This window comes from Etheostoma spectabile, chromosome 7 (assembly GCF_008692095.1).
Source record: "Etheostoma spectabile isolate EspeVRDwgs_2016 chromosome 7, UIUC_Espe_1.0, whole genome shotgun sequence".
Lineage (NCBI taxonomy): Eukaryota > Metazoa > Chordata > Actinopteri > Perciformes > Percidae > Etheostoma > Etheostoma spectabile.
Genome location: NC_045739.1, coordinates 9,927,666 through 9,944,626, shown reverse-complemented (window position 1 = coordinate 9,944,626; position 16,961 = coordinate 9,927,666). Strand labels below are relative to the sequence as shown.

At 39.9% G+C, this 16,961-nt stretch overlaps 1 protein-coding gene across 2 annotated transcripts in view; it reads left to right on the top strand.

Annotated features, from left to right (window-relative positions):
• The first annotated feature begins 2,154 nt into the window (after nucleotides 1–2,154).
• rbms2b (RNA binding motif, single stranded interacting protein 2b) overlaps nucleotides 2,155–16,961 on the top strand; it is a 16,178-nt gene continuing 1,371 nt past the window's right edge. For both annotated transcript variants that reach the window (XM_032521130.1, XM_032521131.1), the window contains exons 1-10: nucleotides 2,155–2,362; nucleotides 8,508–8,704; nucleotides 11,968–12,026; nucleotides 13,105–13,196; nucleotides 15,468–15,625; nucleotides 15,877–15,956; nucleotides 16,116–16,225; nucleotides 16,327–16,373; nucleotides 16,466–16,559; nucleotides 16,752–16,802. In XM_032521130.1, coding sequence (XP_032377021.1) covers nucleotides 2,291–2,362; nucleotides 8,508–8,704; nucleotides 11,968–12,026; nucleotides 13,105–13,196; nucleotides 15,468–15,625; nucleotides 15,877–15,956; nucleotides 16,116–16,225; nucleotides 16,327–16,373; nucleotides 16,466–16,559; nucleotides 16,752–16,802 — 960 coding nt within the window. In that variant the 5' untranslated portion in view covers nucleotides 2,155–2,290. The remainder of the gene's footprint in view (nucleotides 2,363–8,507; nucleotides 8,705–11,967; nucleotides 12,027–13,104; nucleotides 13,197–15,467; nucleotides 15,626–15,876; nucleotides 15,957–16,115; nucleotides 16,226–16,326; nucleotides 16,374–16,465; nucleotides 16,560–16,751; nucleotides 16,803–16,961) is intronic.

Genomic DNA, 16,961 nt, shown 5'->3' with positions numbered 1-16,961 from the left:
GACCTAATTCTGGCCTGAAACTGGCCCAGTCGAAAATGCATCAATATTTGGCTGTAGAGAATGATGGAATGATGGCCTCTCCTGTCTCTGACTACACCGTCATGATGAAATCAGGATGATCCATCTCGATCAACATAAGTATTTAGGCCTGTCCTCTGTTTTTCTATGCTGCTGAATTGTGTGGTTGTAGATGTATTATGCAAATGCCATGACTAGAAAAAACACACTGTATGGCTGAATGAACAATTGCATATGTTTTCTACACACTTGAGGCCTAATCAGTAAGGGTACGCAAGATGAAACAAAAGGGTCAGGGGATTTGGTTGCCAAGCAACTTCTGTTGATAAGAACACTTTTTATTCAAACGATGAGAGCCGTCTAAGAGCACGACAACTGATGAGTGATACTGTCGTATCGTATTAGGTGTTACCACAGCAAAGAGAGAATGAAATAAAATGACACTACTGCTTTGCTGACTAAATCCTCAATAATCACAGCTACATACGATATGTACAGTATGTGTAGAACATCTAAACCTTTTGCCTATTTTGCCCAGGTGCTTAATTTTTTCAATATGATTTAATTTATTTTATTTAAAGGCAGTAATCTATCTCATAGAGCTCCCATGTCACTCAGTATATAATGGATAGCCAGCCACAGAAGCCGTGGAAGTACAGTAAGAGCTGCTAACTATGGATAAATATAATTTATTTAGTGCGCCATGATGGTCTACATGCTGTTTCAAAGCTTTTCTACCCTCAGGACATACATCTGCTTTGTTTGAGAAAACAAAAACAAAAAAACAGCCAAAATGGAAGAGAAGGCCCTTGTTGGTTGCAATCAGATGATCAAATTTGTTTTATTACTTGTTGTTGCTTTGTTTTACCTTTGATTTGATGATGATTTGGTGATTTTTTGCCCTTTTTAGGAGTTGTACTTTAACAAACTCCTCCTACAGATTTAACTACAGATTGACTTTAAAATTGGTCAGTACAATCTAAAAAGCTACATTGCAAAGCTTTTGCGCTTCTGTCCAACCCTGTGCTATGGGTCAAATTACCATGTAACGCCGCAAAACAGGTAGTGGTTTGTAACTTGAGTTAACATTGTCCAATTTCCCACTTTTTTTTTTAATTTAATGAGAGACTAGGCTTGAGAACATCTACAAGTCAATAATGGGTTTTAGTCATAGTGTCCCCTACTGGCAACAGGAAGTAAGCCCTGACAAAAATCATCAGATTTACTATGTAGCGCTGCGTAGTGGGCACAGAAAGTAGTGCACATTTTGAAATATGTAATTTCTCATGGTCATGGAAATACACTGCTGCGTTAACTGGGAGCCCCCAGCACCCCCAACATGCGCAAATGCGAAGGCCCCTTTCATTGCTGCTTGCAGCTTTAATTTAAAGTGTCCCTTAAATCAGCTCAAACTTATTCACTTTTTGGAGTTGATCCTCTGTGTATGCTTGGGAGGGCATTGTTCCTGAACACTAGGAGCTACATGGAGCTCACTCTCCATTTGTCATTGTCATTAAGGCAAAAACTATAGTAGACTGGCTGAAAATACCCTGATTTACCTTTTATGGCATTAATGTGATTAATCAAAACTGGATAATATTTATACTTTAAACTTGAGAAATTAACACTATGCTACCTTCTACATCTATATTTCTACAATTTTGTACAATTTTCCAGATAGTTTAGCTGATTCCGTTAACTTGCCAGTCAGCTTGGGGAGAAAGTTTTACTTTTCCAAAAAAATGTAAATACAGGAGCCACATCTGGACAAAAAGTATGCATTTTGTACAACTTATTCCAGGTCAGACCGAGTCATGTCTTTCTACTAAAATAGTGGGCAATGGTGCATCATTGCCTCTTGACCTGAAGCACAGTTAGCCTGGCACTAAAACCAGCTGCTACTAATATTTACTGAAAGGGGCAATGTGACAAAGTCACTGCACAAAGTCTTAAAATCCCAACTTCTTCGCCAAATCCTAGACTCTACAGGGTTATTTGGATGAGCACTGGTACAGTGGAATGTTATATTTCCAATGTTATATTTCTCATTTAATGGTTGAGGAGAAAGCTTGTGGGCATGAAACCCTAAGATAAAGTGAGATTTCACACCTAAGCATGAAGGCAGTGTAGTGTGTGGAGCTTGCCATAGGAGCACATCAGAGTGCTGGGAAGAGCGACTCCAATCACTACTGCTGATCCTGGCTCAATTTCCCTAGCTGACGTCAGCTGCCTGCCTGGCTCTCCGCTCCTCCGGACACAGTGCCGTGTAAAAATGCTGCTCTCTGTGCCGTCAAGGACAGGATTCAACCCGTACAACGGCTACAACGGCAAAAACATCAAGAAGGTAAACAACAACACCCACAGCCCACTTCTACCATCTCTCTCTCTGTAACAGAAATTTCTTGATGCGGCGTTCGAGCCCTTCAGTTAAAAGCTGCTCGGCTGTTTAAGCTGCAGTGTCCTTGAAAGTGGATCACAGGCGACGTTTAAACTCTGTTACTTGCTGTTGCAACCTTTGCTATCGGATTTCTTATGTTGTTGCTACATTGTTGCAAACTAACACTGGGCACCTTTGCATTGTTGCCTGTAGGTTACTACAACAGTTTGCTTTCGGGTTTTTTTCCCCCCCGATACGGTCGCTGTTCTCTTCCTACACCCAGCCTGCACGTAGAGATCAGTTTATAAATGTGTTGTAGATAATTCTACGGCTGCAAATAAGCTAATAAAGGCTAATGATATTCGACTGACATGTGAATTCATGGGGGTTGAATCAAGTGCGTAATATTTAGGTTTTCATTGAATTAACCATAAGTTAGCAAAGTTTTTTTCCTCTTTTGCGCGTACCGATATGCCCCACCCCTTCAGTCCAACTGATGACTGAGCGGGTTTTGCATGGCACCATGGAGAAGAGGAAAGTTACAGAGCCCATTTAATAAGGCTCATGTAGATGTAATAAATGTGGCTGTATGGGATGGGAATATCCGTTATACAGCAATGACAACAGAGCTGGAACACTATATAGGGTCTAATATCGATTAGCTGGTCTTCTCATGTGAATAATTCATGGAGGGGACATGTTCAACCACCATTCTGGGACGTATAGAAAATTACAGGTTTCAGCAATAGTGTGAGCTAGTTAGTCATGTCTAGGAGTATAGTGCTGATTCTTGAAGGAATTGTTAAACTATTAAGAAATGTCTCTTGAGTGATGTGTGCGTGACTCTCAGCATTTTTTAAATAACGTTTGAACAAAGCTGAAATCAAATATCTCCTTCCCTCCGTGTGCTATTCCCTTCCCTGAGGCTGGCAGGAATACAGATTGGTCAGATTAATGACCTGGAATTCCTGGAATCCTGAATTGCTCATTTCAAGAGGAGCTCTGCAAACATAAACCCTAAAACCTTAAAAGAAGACATGCACACACTTGTTTTGACCTTTTTTTATACACAATTTGCATTGTTCGAGTGTGAAAGTAACAAAGAGGGAAGGCTTATAAGTCCAACGTCAAGTGGTAACCCTTGGTGTGTCTTTTACTACGGGAAAAAGGGCGGAGAAAAGAAAAGGATTAAGAGATCCCGCTTTCCTCTGCTTTCGATTAACTCCCCCATTGTTTTTTCTTCCTCCCCTGTGTTCCACATACCTGGATTTCTTGTCTGTCAGTGGTTCAGTCCACATGGAGAAGACAGCCTTAACATTCCTCCTAACTGATAAATCACATGTCCCAAGAATTTTTGCTCTCTTTAGAGTGCTTGATACCCCTTGAAAACAACCGTCTGTAGGATTTTGCTGTTTTTTTATGAAACTGGACTGGGTCAGAAGAAGAGAGCAAGGAGACGTCTCACCTTTTAGCCACAGGACGCCAAGGATTTCCGTTACGTTTCTTATTTGGTTCTTCCCACCTTTCACACATTTTCTTGCAGCTGCAGAAATTTAACATAAAGAGATTTTGTCTGTTAAACTATGATCTTTTCCATGGTGCCTTTTAAAGTTTCTTTAGCCGAGCAGGTAGGACTCCACATTTCAGATATTTCTTGTATTCATGAACATGCACTTGCACAGCATGTATAAAAACTGTTCTGGCAATATAGAGATTATTTGAAATGCTACAGTATGGTAATACAAGTAGAATTATGTTGATAATGATAAGCAAAATGCATTTAATTTTGGAACTAATTCAAATAATGAATGTTTGACACTTTTTTAAAATTAATGTAATTCATTTTAGGCAACTATATGCTTCTATTGGGATACATGTTATTAAATAAAATAACTAAATGATCTTAATAAGAGCGTATTATCAGTTGCAAAAAATGTTTGTGTTGCCAGAGAGATACAACCATTCAAGCATCTGACAATCAGACTTATAGCTTTGCTATTACTATAGAGTTAAAGGCATACATCCTGCCTCACTTGGCTCTTATTGTTCTCTCTTTGAGTCCTTGAGTCACCTGTGCTCCCTACAGGCATCACCTCTGCTATCCAACTGTAATCCCCTCATCAGTCCTCAGCTGCTGCCTGGAGCACACTCCCTGTATCATGCTGTTGGCCATTTACTGTAGTACAACTATAATAATAATAATAATAATAATAATAATAATACAAAGAGCTGATGTAACTTACTACAACTATTACTGCATATTCTCTGTGATAGTATTTGGGATGTGATGACAGAAGCAATTAAGCATCAATTATTCATAGACAGAATATGATTTGTAATAATACACTAAAAATAAAAGTAAATGCTCAGATATGACATTGGTGCACGTGAAGAACAATTGAAAAAAGATTTTGTGGGCATCTGTGGTCTAAAGAGTAACAAGTAGGAAGAAAATCAGTAACATGCCAGGAGGTCAGGTTTTAGACACAGACAAACGGAGCAGATATGCCACCTTATGAGCTGAAAAAAAGAAGAATGGTGTTCCCCAATCATGCACATTTAAGACTCTGGTCATACTTTCCAACCTTCCCTTTCTAACTGCATTTGTGTTGTTCTGAACACACATATTTGCCTGTGTTTGGCATTACCTCACATAGGTGGCAAAACACCTGGAGCTGGTGGTTGGGCAGGTGGGGAGTAGGTGTGGTTCTGACTCACTGTCATGTTTTTCTCAAAAAGAGCCCAGTAGAGCGGTCTTAATGAGACACTACCTTCTGACTTGAGAGCACATGAGACGGATTAGTGTTTTCCACTAACAAGCTCAGATCCTAATTAGACAGGCCTCGCTAGTCAGGCTTGGGCCCGGACTCGGTCTCCCGTCAGATCCTATCTCCCCAGGCCTCTGCAGGTGCATCCCTTCTGATAGTCTGTGTGGGCTGCCTACAGTGAAGGCAAGGGAAAGCACAGGAAGAGGCTGTGATTGTGGAAAAACAGTGTACTATTGATGCTTAAGAATAGTGGGAGATTAGAGGAGAGGACCGAGATGAATGGACACTGTGATTCTCTCAGCTTGACTAAAAAGAAAGAAGTAAGTTCTGACAGCTGAGTCCTAGACCGTTGGGAAAACATAAGATGGTGTACCGTGGATGCGATAAAGCTTGCAAAAGAATTGGTGGTGTTGCTACTCATGTCAGTATTGTCTGAAAGGATGTTGCTGTTAAACAACATTTAAGTCATAAGAGATATCCGATTACACATTTGTCCTGTTTTCTGGGTTTAGCTGTTACGTAAAAATGGCTTTGTATTAGGGGATGTTACACTCATTTTTCAAGCATACGTCATCATACATGCTTTTATCTTAAATATGTACATTTTTCTATGTATAATCCTGTCTGTAGATCAGACATCAGATGGGTATAGATCTAGGTTTGATATTAATCTGGTCTATGTAGCTAGAGGGAACACAAAGAAATTACCTTTACTGTTATCAAAAACACAGTAACGTTGTAAAAGTTTTTTTTTTTTAAGTACTGTTTGTCAGATTGTCTAATTGACGTTTTATAGATTCCACGTCTGAAAGGGCATTCAAGTTTAACTTTACGTTGAACAAAGTTTTGACAAGTACGAGGAACAAAACTACCATTAGACCAGGTAAAACATTTAATGGGTGCCTCTACCGTTGCTACCTAGCTAGCTAACTAAGTGTTAAAACAAATAACAGCTGACTACTGTTAACGTTACCTTCCATCGGCACAACATCCAGCTAGCTAGCTAGCTAAATGTTAGCTATGTTGTTGCTTCCTCACAACTCTTTCACAGCTCGGGGACACATTTGTTTGTGAGTTTGTATTGCACATAATGCAAAATAAAGTACTAATGAATTTTACCATATAAATAATTAATACGACTTTATCCCGTTTCCCTCCTACCGAATTTAAGCTTTGTTTTAGTTGAACTTCTGTTTTGACTGACGTAACGTGTGACCAATAAAAACGTGGTTAGTGAGCTCAGCTCTTTTGATTGGTCATGGTGTGTTGCGCACACACGATTGTTGATTTTTCTTTCTTCTTGCCCACGCACTGTGAGAAATGTGATGTTCCCTCATGGTTTTGTGTTTCTGGAATTAAACCTGTACCAGCTGCTTAGACCAGATTTAGCAGAAAAATCCAGAGGTCATAATTAGCTTGATTCTAGCAGTCTTTTGACAACTCCCTCTCTGTTAATAAGCTGGTGGTCCAGAGCTGACCTTGTGGTGTTCAACAAGCCATCCCATTGTTCCCAGGGGCAGAGCCACTGACCCTAACTAATCAAACAGTTCCTCCTCCGCCAGCACTGGGAGGAAGGCAAAACCAAGGCCAAATTTTTACTTCCATATACATTTGATTTAGTTTATTCCCAACCATGAACCATAGTATTAATATATGTTTTTAAATGCAAATATTGAAAACAGCCGTTGCATAAAATTATTATGTGTGCACACATCTGCACATACATTTAAGACCCCTTATCACTCTCTTATGTGTGGGTAAGTTTATGTTTTTTTTTCCAGAAACAATGTCCTGGTTACTGTGGACAATCCACAGATCTCCCTGTGAACAGTTTTAATTGGAACTGTTTCAAATACTCCCAGTGAAAACTGTTTGCAAAAACCCTTCCAGCTTCAACCCACAACATGAAAGCCTCTCTTGCAGCAGTGCGGCTCTCAGCCAGTTTAATTCCAACCAGATTTTAATGTTATACGGTTCGTTTTACATTGAAATGGGCTCACTATCAACACAACAAGATAGGCAAAGCATAGTTCCCATGTATGCCACATTTTTACAGTTTACGTTCCTGCCAAAAGTAGCATTTCTCTAAAATTCTATTCAAAAGTAGGTCAGTTTGAATGACACACTTAAAGATATAATACTACAGGTAAGGTCTCAACCATTACATTCAAAACAACAAGGAATACTATGTTTCTTAGACAACCTGTAATAGATTTCCATTACAATCAGTGTACCATGTTCTTGTTTTTGCAAACAAAGACATATTGTTTTAAATACGTCCACAATGACATTAAGACAGGGTGTATAATTGTTTTATATAATCAGTTAATAAAGGCTAGTCAATTTAAATATTCAATCTTACAACATTAAAGACTGGGTCATACTTAATAATCCAAAAATATTGCCAGCCATCCTTCATTTTTGCACAAACTGATTGACGTGTGGGGCCACCAATCAGTTATCTCCTGCTCAAGAAAGGTGTCCTGAAGAGAACATTTTGGTGCTGGCTGCTTATGGAGAAGTTGATTCATTTTAATATTCAATGTTTGAATCTGTGTAATCTTGAAGCTGATGATTTTTATGATTCTTATCTCTGTTAAACCAGAGCACATTCAGAGCCTGTGGTACATTGATACATTTAAATGTTTTAATGCACAAATTAAGGAAATACGTAGGATTTCACTAGAATTGTACATGTGATTTTTAAATGCCACCAGATACCACAAACAGGAGCTCGCTGACTATTGTCTGAGTAAGTTTAGCCTTCGGGAGGAGCGAAAGTGTGCGCATCATTCAGAACACAAGACAATATAAGATTGATTGCAAAATTGAATGTGCAAAATAATCGTTTTTCTCGATTACATTGTTTTTGTGATCATTAGGAGCCAAAATAAAAATTCCTATCAAAATGTGGTTAATTTCACAGCCCTAGTATATACATTGCATAATATTAATGTTTGTATTATATTACTTATTTTTACTGTACATATTTAAAAAAAGAAAAAGAAAAAAAAAGACCTCATCTCACCTGACCTGTTGAGCCAGATGAAGCAGCTAGATTCCTATCGATATCCTTTTGATACTTTTGCCACCATCTCATTTGGTTAAACAGCCACTGTTGCAAATGTTCTGGCTAATTGTGTCTTTATTTACCTTATTCCTCATAAGCTTGTAGTTTGAACAAGTCAGTTAGCAAACCATTCCATATCCAGTTACCTACAGTTCTGCATCAGTGTGCAAATTTAATTTCATGTACCTAAAGAAGTATTTGCTTTGTGAACCAGGTGCCAGGTGTTGCTTTGAACTAAAACCAAATCTGACTTTGCCCTGTATTTGTTCTGCAGCAGACGTATGTGTCCCCCTACAACCATCAGATGGCTCCTCCAAGCCCCAACAACAACAACAACAATAGCAGCAACGCCACCTGCATCAGCAATGGTAGCAGTTGCAATGGGGGAGAGCAGTTGAGCAAAACCAACCTCTACATCCGTGGCCTCCATCCAGGAACCACAGACCAGGATCTGGTCAAACTCTGTCAGCCGTAAGTCACCCAAAAACCAATAGCTCCAACTTCTATATCTACACCCAATACATCTCTCTGACCGCCGCTGTGCACAAATACCAGGTTAGAGTTTCAGAGTAGATTAAGATAGAGTGCCATCACTCTATCTTAATCTACTCTGCATGTACTGTACATGGATAGATGGGCTAGGGCTGGCTGGCTTGCTGGCTGAATACACCAAGGATTGCATGACTGTATACTTACAGAACTTCCTTATATTTGAAATGCACATTAGTGCTAAACTATACCAAAGCATGTATTTCTCAAGCGAAGAAGAGGGCCACATTTTCATCCACATGTTTTTAAGGCCCATAATTTAGTGGCCTTATGGAAAAACCAACAATCATTTTGGCAGCAAACTAATTTATTTCACTTTGGCACAACTAGGCACAGAATTAGTCTCCCTTTCTCACGCTAATTCTTTCTGTATGTCTCTCCTCTTGCTCTTTTTTAGACTTTAGTTTTCACCTACATGAGTTATTGCTCCTCTGTGCTTTAGTCTTGTAGATTATCATCAAACAATATGATGACAATGAGACTATGCTGTTTTAAAGTCATATTCTGCACTATAAATACCACACTATGTTGCTCATCACTGTGAGCCTGTGAAAACTCTGTTGTGGCAGCATGTAGTCACACATCAAACAACGGCATCATCCGATCCATCTGATATGTTTGTTAGGACTTCAGTGGAAGACATCAAACCAAAGTAGGGCTGAGATGAATGGTCTGGGTTCACTTAATTGAATTCTGGAGCCTGGTGATGAGGACCAGAAGAGCAGAGGAGAGGAGTAAGACAAAAGGAGGGAAAAGGGGGCGAGAGAGATTGAATAAGGGAGAGAGGGAGAGAGAGGCCTGCTATTTTACAGCTGTCTGGAAGATATGGCTCACATGAGGCTGCCCAACCCTACAGGAAACGGCGAGCCCAAGGGAAAGGGAAAGACAAACAAGGGCAATGGCATGAAGGTGGGGGGTGGGAGAGAATCAGAGGGGGAGGAGTGAATGGAGTTCAGGGTTTGTGTGTCAGGTGGTGTTCTGTGGGGGTAGTTCTCATATTTCTGCTTTTACAGAGCAGATAAAATCACTGCATGAAATTTGCCTTTTAGCAGAGCACATTAAGATCAATGTAATTCTTGGATAAACTAGACTGAGAGAGAATACTGTATCCAGTAATAGTTAATAGGGGAGGTGCTTGTAGATGAAGATGTAAAACAGTAGGTAGACAAGTCACGGAGGGAATTTGACTTAGTTAACTCTAAGTTTAAACAGGAAATGTGTGCATAGTATAAGGACACAACACTCCCAAAGCTCCCCTCCCCCACACTGAGAGTTGTATATGCACGCTTTGAGTTGTACTGTGTAGGGAGAGAGGGATGAGAGGACGGAATGGGGGTTGGTTCTCCATCTCCAGCCCTTGCATTTGTCTCTTTTTGGGTGCCTCGCTGCCGCTTTGGTTCTCTCGGACTGGTCCGTTTCTGGTGGTTGACCATGGATGGACATCGGGCTGGACTATACTGTGCTCTCTCACACATGGCTGAGTCTCCTGGCCCTCTTTTTGCTCTGCATCACATAGTCCGAGACCTCTGAGTGCAATTCAGTACATGGTTATCTCAACTGTGTAAGCAGTGGAGTGAGCAAGTAGAGCTCACAGCTTAAATGCTAGTCATAATGTGAAGTCATAGATCACGCTGATTGCTGTGGTCCCTACAGTAATGATGATTATGAAAATATAGAAAACAATGTTGGCAAATCCATCCAGTCCGGTTGCGTTTTATGGCTTAAAATCAGAAATGGTAATGTTAAATAGGAAGTTAATCAACACTGGGTGGATTCAATTGGCAGTAAATGTGTATAGGATAAATGATTAGAACATACAATGTCCGTATGTGATGCCTTGAATGTCAAGTAAAATAAAAAATATATTTATCAAAAACATATCAAAGTGTTAAAATGTAGCGTGTGAACACAGATAAGACCAAAAAATGAAGATAAACAGGAAATCAGACACTAATAAAAGCCACTGAGTATGAATATGTTTCAGTGGATTAACAATTAAGCAGAAAGAGGAGAGAGTTCCATAATGTGAACTTTGATGATAAACAGTATTTTAGGATCAAATTAATGATATTTTGGTCTTCTTGCGTTGTCGTTGTATTGAAATTTGATATATATTTTATTCCAGTAAAATCTGATCATAATGTGTTGTCAATATTTCTATATTTTTATTCCCAACATGTAGTATTCAGAATTAATTTAGAATGTTTGTAGGCTACATGCCCGTAAAAACTTAATCATCTTTATGGGTGACCTTAAACCACCTTGGTAAAGGAATAAAGATTTACAGATTTCTTTTCTGAAGGGAAAGTAATCCTAAATTAACTTAAAAGAAATAATTTATTTTCCAATTTGGAGTAATCTAACAGATTAACTGTCGGATTACAATTTTAGCAGGTCATTGCATAATCCTTAGAGTACTTTATGAAAGTGACTCTTCCCGTCTAGATGAAATGTGGCTGTGGTGCAGTGTTGCTGGATGAAAGCTGGTATGCATTGTGAGAGGCACTAAGACCCTGTGGAGGGAAGAACGCTGCCTAGAAAGAAGCTGGTTAGTAGAATGAGAGTATGGCTGGGAGCCAGCATAGGACAGGACAGCCAAGGAGAGGCATATCAGATTACACTGCATGCACATGCCTGGAGAGGTGGGAACCGATAGACACTGCAAACAAGCATTTGCCTGAGCCAAGCACTATCCTATGGATCGGCAGTGTATATAGATGGCAAGCTAAATAGATCATGCAGGATTTTAATATTGATAGTACATTGTGAAACTATCTGAAAATTCATACATTTATTTTTACCTGATTGTCATGTTGGATTCCCCTTGAGTTACGATCCCTATTGACATCTGTGTAAAAGCAGGATGGAATAAGATATGGGAAATCTATAGTGTTATTCTAGCATGCAGAAACCCACAGGACATTTTTTAAATTTAATTTAATTTATGTCCCACCCCCGCTCTAAGGCTTTCCCTGTGCACATCATTTATTATCAGATGTTGTAATTATAGTCAGTGTCATTGCGCTGAATCTGCCAGGTGAATTATAATTCAGTCATCATGCAGCACGACCCCCTTAGGGTGTTTAGATTACCTCAGCAATGTCGCAATGCTAATATTGAATGTAAATAAGTCATTGTTTGCACTGCAAGGATGATCCATGAGTGTAAACCTCACTGTTTTTCAGGTATGGGAAAATAGTGTCCACCAAGGCCATCCTGGACAAGACCACCAACAAGTGCAAAGGTGAGATGTAAAGGCATCAGCTGGGTCACAGTTACTGTTGAACAAAGGTGCCAAAGTGTTCTTTAAATTGTTCATCCATGTTTAATTTAATTTTGTTTTGGTATTTGGTAGGTATCTGTAAATTCGGTGTCTTCTTGAAGAATGTTTACATTACAACAAATTTTACGTTTGTTGAAGTAATCAATGTTGTAGCTGCTTCAAGCCTATCAGGTGCCCTTGTTCTATTACGATTAAGGCTGCAACTAATGTTTTTTTTAACCAATTCTTTCTTAATGAATCAATCAAAAATGTTAGAAAAAAGAAAACTACAAAATATTCACATTTAAGAAGCTGAAAGGGAATTTGGAAAATTTTCGCTTGAAAATTGACAACCATTTAATTGAAGGGATTAATCGAGTAATCATTCCAGCTCTAATCAGGATATATTTTGTGGTCTTGAGAAAATGGGAATTTGAAATTGAAAAAGGGAATCCCATAATATTTTTACATTACTATAACTGTATTTTAACTACCTGTATGGCAGCTAGTAAACAGGAACAAATAATTTTCCATGGTTGTATGCACCCCATACACCACTATGTTCTGTTTTGTTGGATAGCGCCTGTCTAGTTCACAAAGTGAGTAGATAATGTATTCACCAACACTATCTTGTCAGTTGATGATATCTTCACTGCTTATCAACAACAAACAGGTGAAATAATGTCAGCGTAACACTAAAGGGTTTCTCATCCCTGCTGTACTTTAAGAAAGTTAAAGATTGCAGTTACAGCACATTGCTGATACATTCTTCGTAATAAAGCTGTTTGCATTTTGTCGCCCAGTGTTTGCTGTGTGCTAAGCTTCCCACTACACCTACCTAACAGGTGTGCATTGTGTGATAATATGGGACGTGTTGTATAACTCAACATCTGTCCTCTGTGAAGAAGCACAGTTCAAATCGGACTGGCTGTCTCTTCAGATTTAAGTACAATGACTGCTTCATGAGCTCACATTACATGCCTGTGTCCACAGAGTCCTGCTGTGTGCCTATCTCATTGTCATAACGTGTATGTCTTGCTGTATGTCTCGGTCCCTGCAGGCTATGGCTTTGTTGACTTTGACAGTCCGTCCTCAGCTCAAAAGGCAGTGACAGCGCTGAAGGCTGGTGGAGTGCAGGCTCAGATGGCCAAGGTAAGAACCCCACTTGATATGTATATAATAATATATAATAATAATAATAATAATAATAATAATAATATAATATTTGGTGGGTTTATTTCTTACGATTTGGTGTCAGCTTAAATCAAACTATTGGTCAATTCAAAGAGTTTTCAGCAAATGAAAAACATTTCAGGCATTATGACAGTGACTCAGCAAAAAGTTGAATGATGAATTATTCATTACAGATGAAATGGTGAATTATTAACCTCACAGCAGAAAGGTTGTTCCTCTGTCTTATCTGCTTCTTATACATTTCTCTGTTAAAGCTATTCAGAGCTCTTTCTCTATCTAGCTCTCTCCTCATGCTTTTTGTTATTGTGATATGAGCCACTGCTCAGGAATATAAGCCAATTAAGCCTCAGTTTGTGTGTGCGTGCGCCCTTGAACAATTGCCAGGCGGTGCACTGGGTATATGCTTAAATTTGTGTCTTTATGGGCATTAATGAACTGTAGAATATGTGTGTTCAAAAACAAGAGTGCATGGATGTACACAGTTACATTTGTGTACATGTGTGTATGTGTGTGTTATGCTTCATAGTGGTGACAGTGTTGAGGGAGTGTGTCCCAGGGTCTGCTCTCTGAGCTCACCGTACAAAGGACATGTCTGTTCTCCCTGGTGGCATCTGACTCAGTGTCTGAGCAGCTCCCCAGTCAGCAGGGCCCTGTGCCCAGCCACCCGCCCTGTTAACACACACACACACACACACACACACACACACACACACACACACACACACACACACAACAATCACACATGCACTTCACCAGCCTTGCCTCAACCGGATTATGACACACATGCACACGTACATGCACACCACGAACACCCTGGGAAAGCTGATCTCTCGTTAAGCTGGATCACTGACATTCATATGGCTCCTCTCTCACAGAATAACTTGATTTCACTCACCCCTCCACTCCGGGTTTACAACAAGGCTTATGTTTGCGTCAAATTTCTCTGACTCATTCTTACTCATTCACGGTCGAAACCCGCAGCAGGTCTTCTCTGCTCGTTCTCATGAGTTGGAGCTCCATCTCTTGTTCTCACTGCTTTGGAGAAGAAAGAGGAGGAGGAGGAGGAGGAGGAGGAGGAGGAGGTGGAGGAGAAATCACCTTCACCACAGGTCGCAGTGATTACACATGCATTATTCATGGCTTGGAAATTAACTGGAATTTAATCACATCTGCACTCTGAGATAATGAATATGCATAATGGTTAGAGGATGATACAGATTATCCTACAAGATGCTGATGGTCAAATTAAATGTGGAGGCAAAGAAAGAGCCTACAAAATAGTTTAAAAGGATAAAATGCACTGTCACACGTGTGACAGGTTGTTTTCTAATCATTTCAAATTCAGATTGTGAAAAGCTGCATAATTGGTCTGATTTATGCAAGTCAGCAGAGCCGGCCTGTGTGCCTGCATTCAAGGTCAGGATTACCACATGAATATAACTGCTTGAATAAAAGCAACATATTACCGTGACCAAACTAACAGGATGATAACGTTTGCCTTGTGGGGACGGTGATAGCACAATGCTTTAGATGTTCTTCAGATCATTTTCAAAGGTCTTTGTCCAAAATGTCTCTGCTGTGATTCTCCACCGAGCGAGAGCACAAAATCATTTTAGATCGTCCATGGATGGAGAGCCATTTGAAATGTAATTATGCTTTGATATCACATTACCTGGATCCTGCACTTTCATCGTCCCAAGAGGCTAGTCTCACATAATGGGCTTGTCTTCTACCCTTTTGGTCTTAACGTTTTGGTGATGGAGTATGAGACAGGAGAGTGAAGAAGAAAAGGAGCGTGTTGGATGAACAAAAGTAGAAGAGACAGAAATAGAGAGTCAAAATGAGAGAGAGAGGCTTAGCTGATGTCCTGCTAGAATACTATCTCACCATCTCTGCATATCTCTTTTCTCCTTAGACCTCATCCATGCAGCTCACGCCAAAATGAAATCCGCCTTTACTCCAAACCCTCTACCCTTTCCCTCAGACTGTCTAATGTCCTGCACATGCCACCCTTCCAAATAGCATACACTTCCTGTTAAAAAGTCAAATCAATTCCTTCAGATTTTTGCTGGCATCTTTTGTGTTAGTATTTGCTGGCAGCTTTTGTGTTTTTTTTTCTTGATTTTTGGAGGGACATCAAAATGAACATCAAAATGCAAAGAAAACAAAGAGCTATGTCTTCTCGCACATCCTTGTGCATTAATCCTCTCATGTCTTTACTCCATTCAGCAACAGGAGCAGGACCCCACCAACTTATACATCTCCAATCTGCCAATGTCCATGGACGAGCAGGAGCTAGAGAGCATGCTGAAGCCCTTCAGCCAGGCCATTTCCACACGCATCCTCCGCGATGCTAACGGAACCAGCCGAGGAGTGGGCTTTGCCAGGTATAAGCTTTGGTTAATTAGTGACACGCATTAGGACAGCTGTTTAAGTCCATTAGTGGTGGTGTAGCCTCTTGTTCTGCTTTGAAGAAAATATCCAGTTGCACAAATTTTAGTAAATCATGGTGAGTGAGTCCTCTGGTGGTCAGCACAGGTAATGATATATATGCACACAGCATTGATACCATGTAACCCACTACTATTAAACACAGTGATTGTTTTTATGAAACATTAAATATTTTCTTTTCCTATAGGATGGAGTCAACCGAGAAATGTGAAGCCATCATACAACATTTCAATGGAAAATATATCAAGACTCCACCTGGAGTTCCAGGTGAGGCTACCTTGAAGTGACATCTTGTTTTGAATGTAGCATCCTAAAAAAAATTAAAAGAAATTAAAGTTGAAGAAAATAATCTTATCCAAACAGTTTTTACATTTTCTGATACTGAAAATATATTTGATATAAGGTAATGTTTTCTTACTGGTCTAGTGCCGCCAGAACCCCTGCTGTGTAAATTTGCTGACGGAGGCCAGAAGAAGCGTCAGAGCCAAGGAAAATATCTGCAGAACGGCCGGCCCTGGACGAGAGATGGGGACACAGTGAGTTTATTTCTTCATGTCTTAATGACTTTTGTGAAAATGCTTTATAATACAACACTGCGTGTGATCTGCCTCATAATGACACTGTCTCTGTTCTCCAGGGAGGAATGACGCTTACCTATGACCCCACCCCAGCCTTACAGAATGGGTCAGTACTACTACTCTGACAAATCCATTGTACACCCAAAGAGAGTGCGACCATGTTGTGGTGACTAATAACTTTGTGTCTCTTTCTGGTAGGTTCTATTCCTCTCCCTACAGCATAGCCCCCAACCGGATGATGGGGCCAACTTCCCTCTCCCCATACATGCATTCACCTGTGTCCACCTACCAGGTACTTTCAGACCCTCAAAGCTGGACTGTACTGGAGTTTAACAGAGAACAGACCTGCTGTCATATTTCTATAAATTGGGAAACATAAAAACAAAAATGCTTTAAATCTAAAAACAATACAGCAAACTTTATGGCGTTTTGCTTTATTATTATGTAATCTCCTGGTACACGTGTGTCTTTCTTGTTCCTGCAGGTACACAACCCATCCTGGCTACATCATCAGTCGTACATCATGCCACCCACAGTGAGTATCTTGACTCTTAAAGTTGTTGGCCTTCCTCCCTGTTTTTGTTGCAGGAGAAGCCTTTTAATATTCTGCTACGTGGCCAGGTTAGCTCAGTTGCTTGAGCAGGCGCACATATGCTTACATATATATATATATATATATATATATATATATATA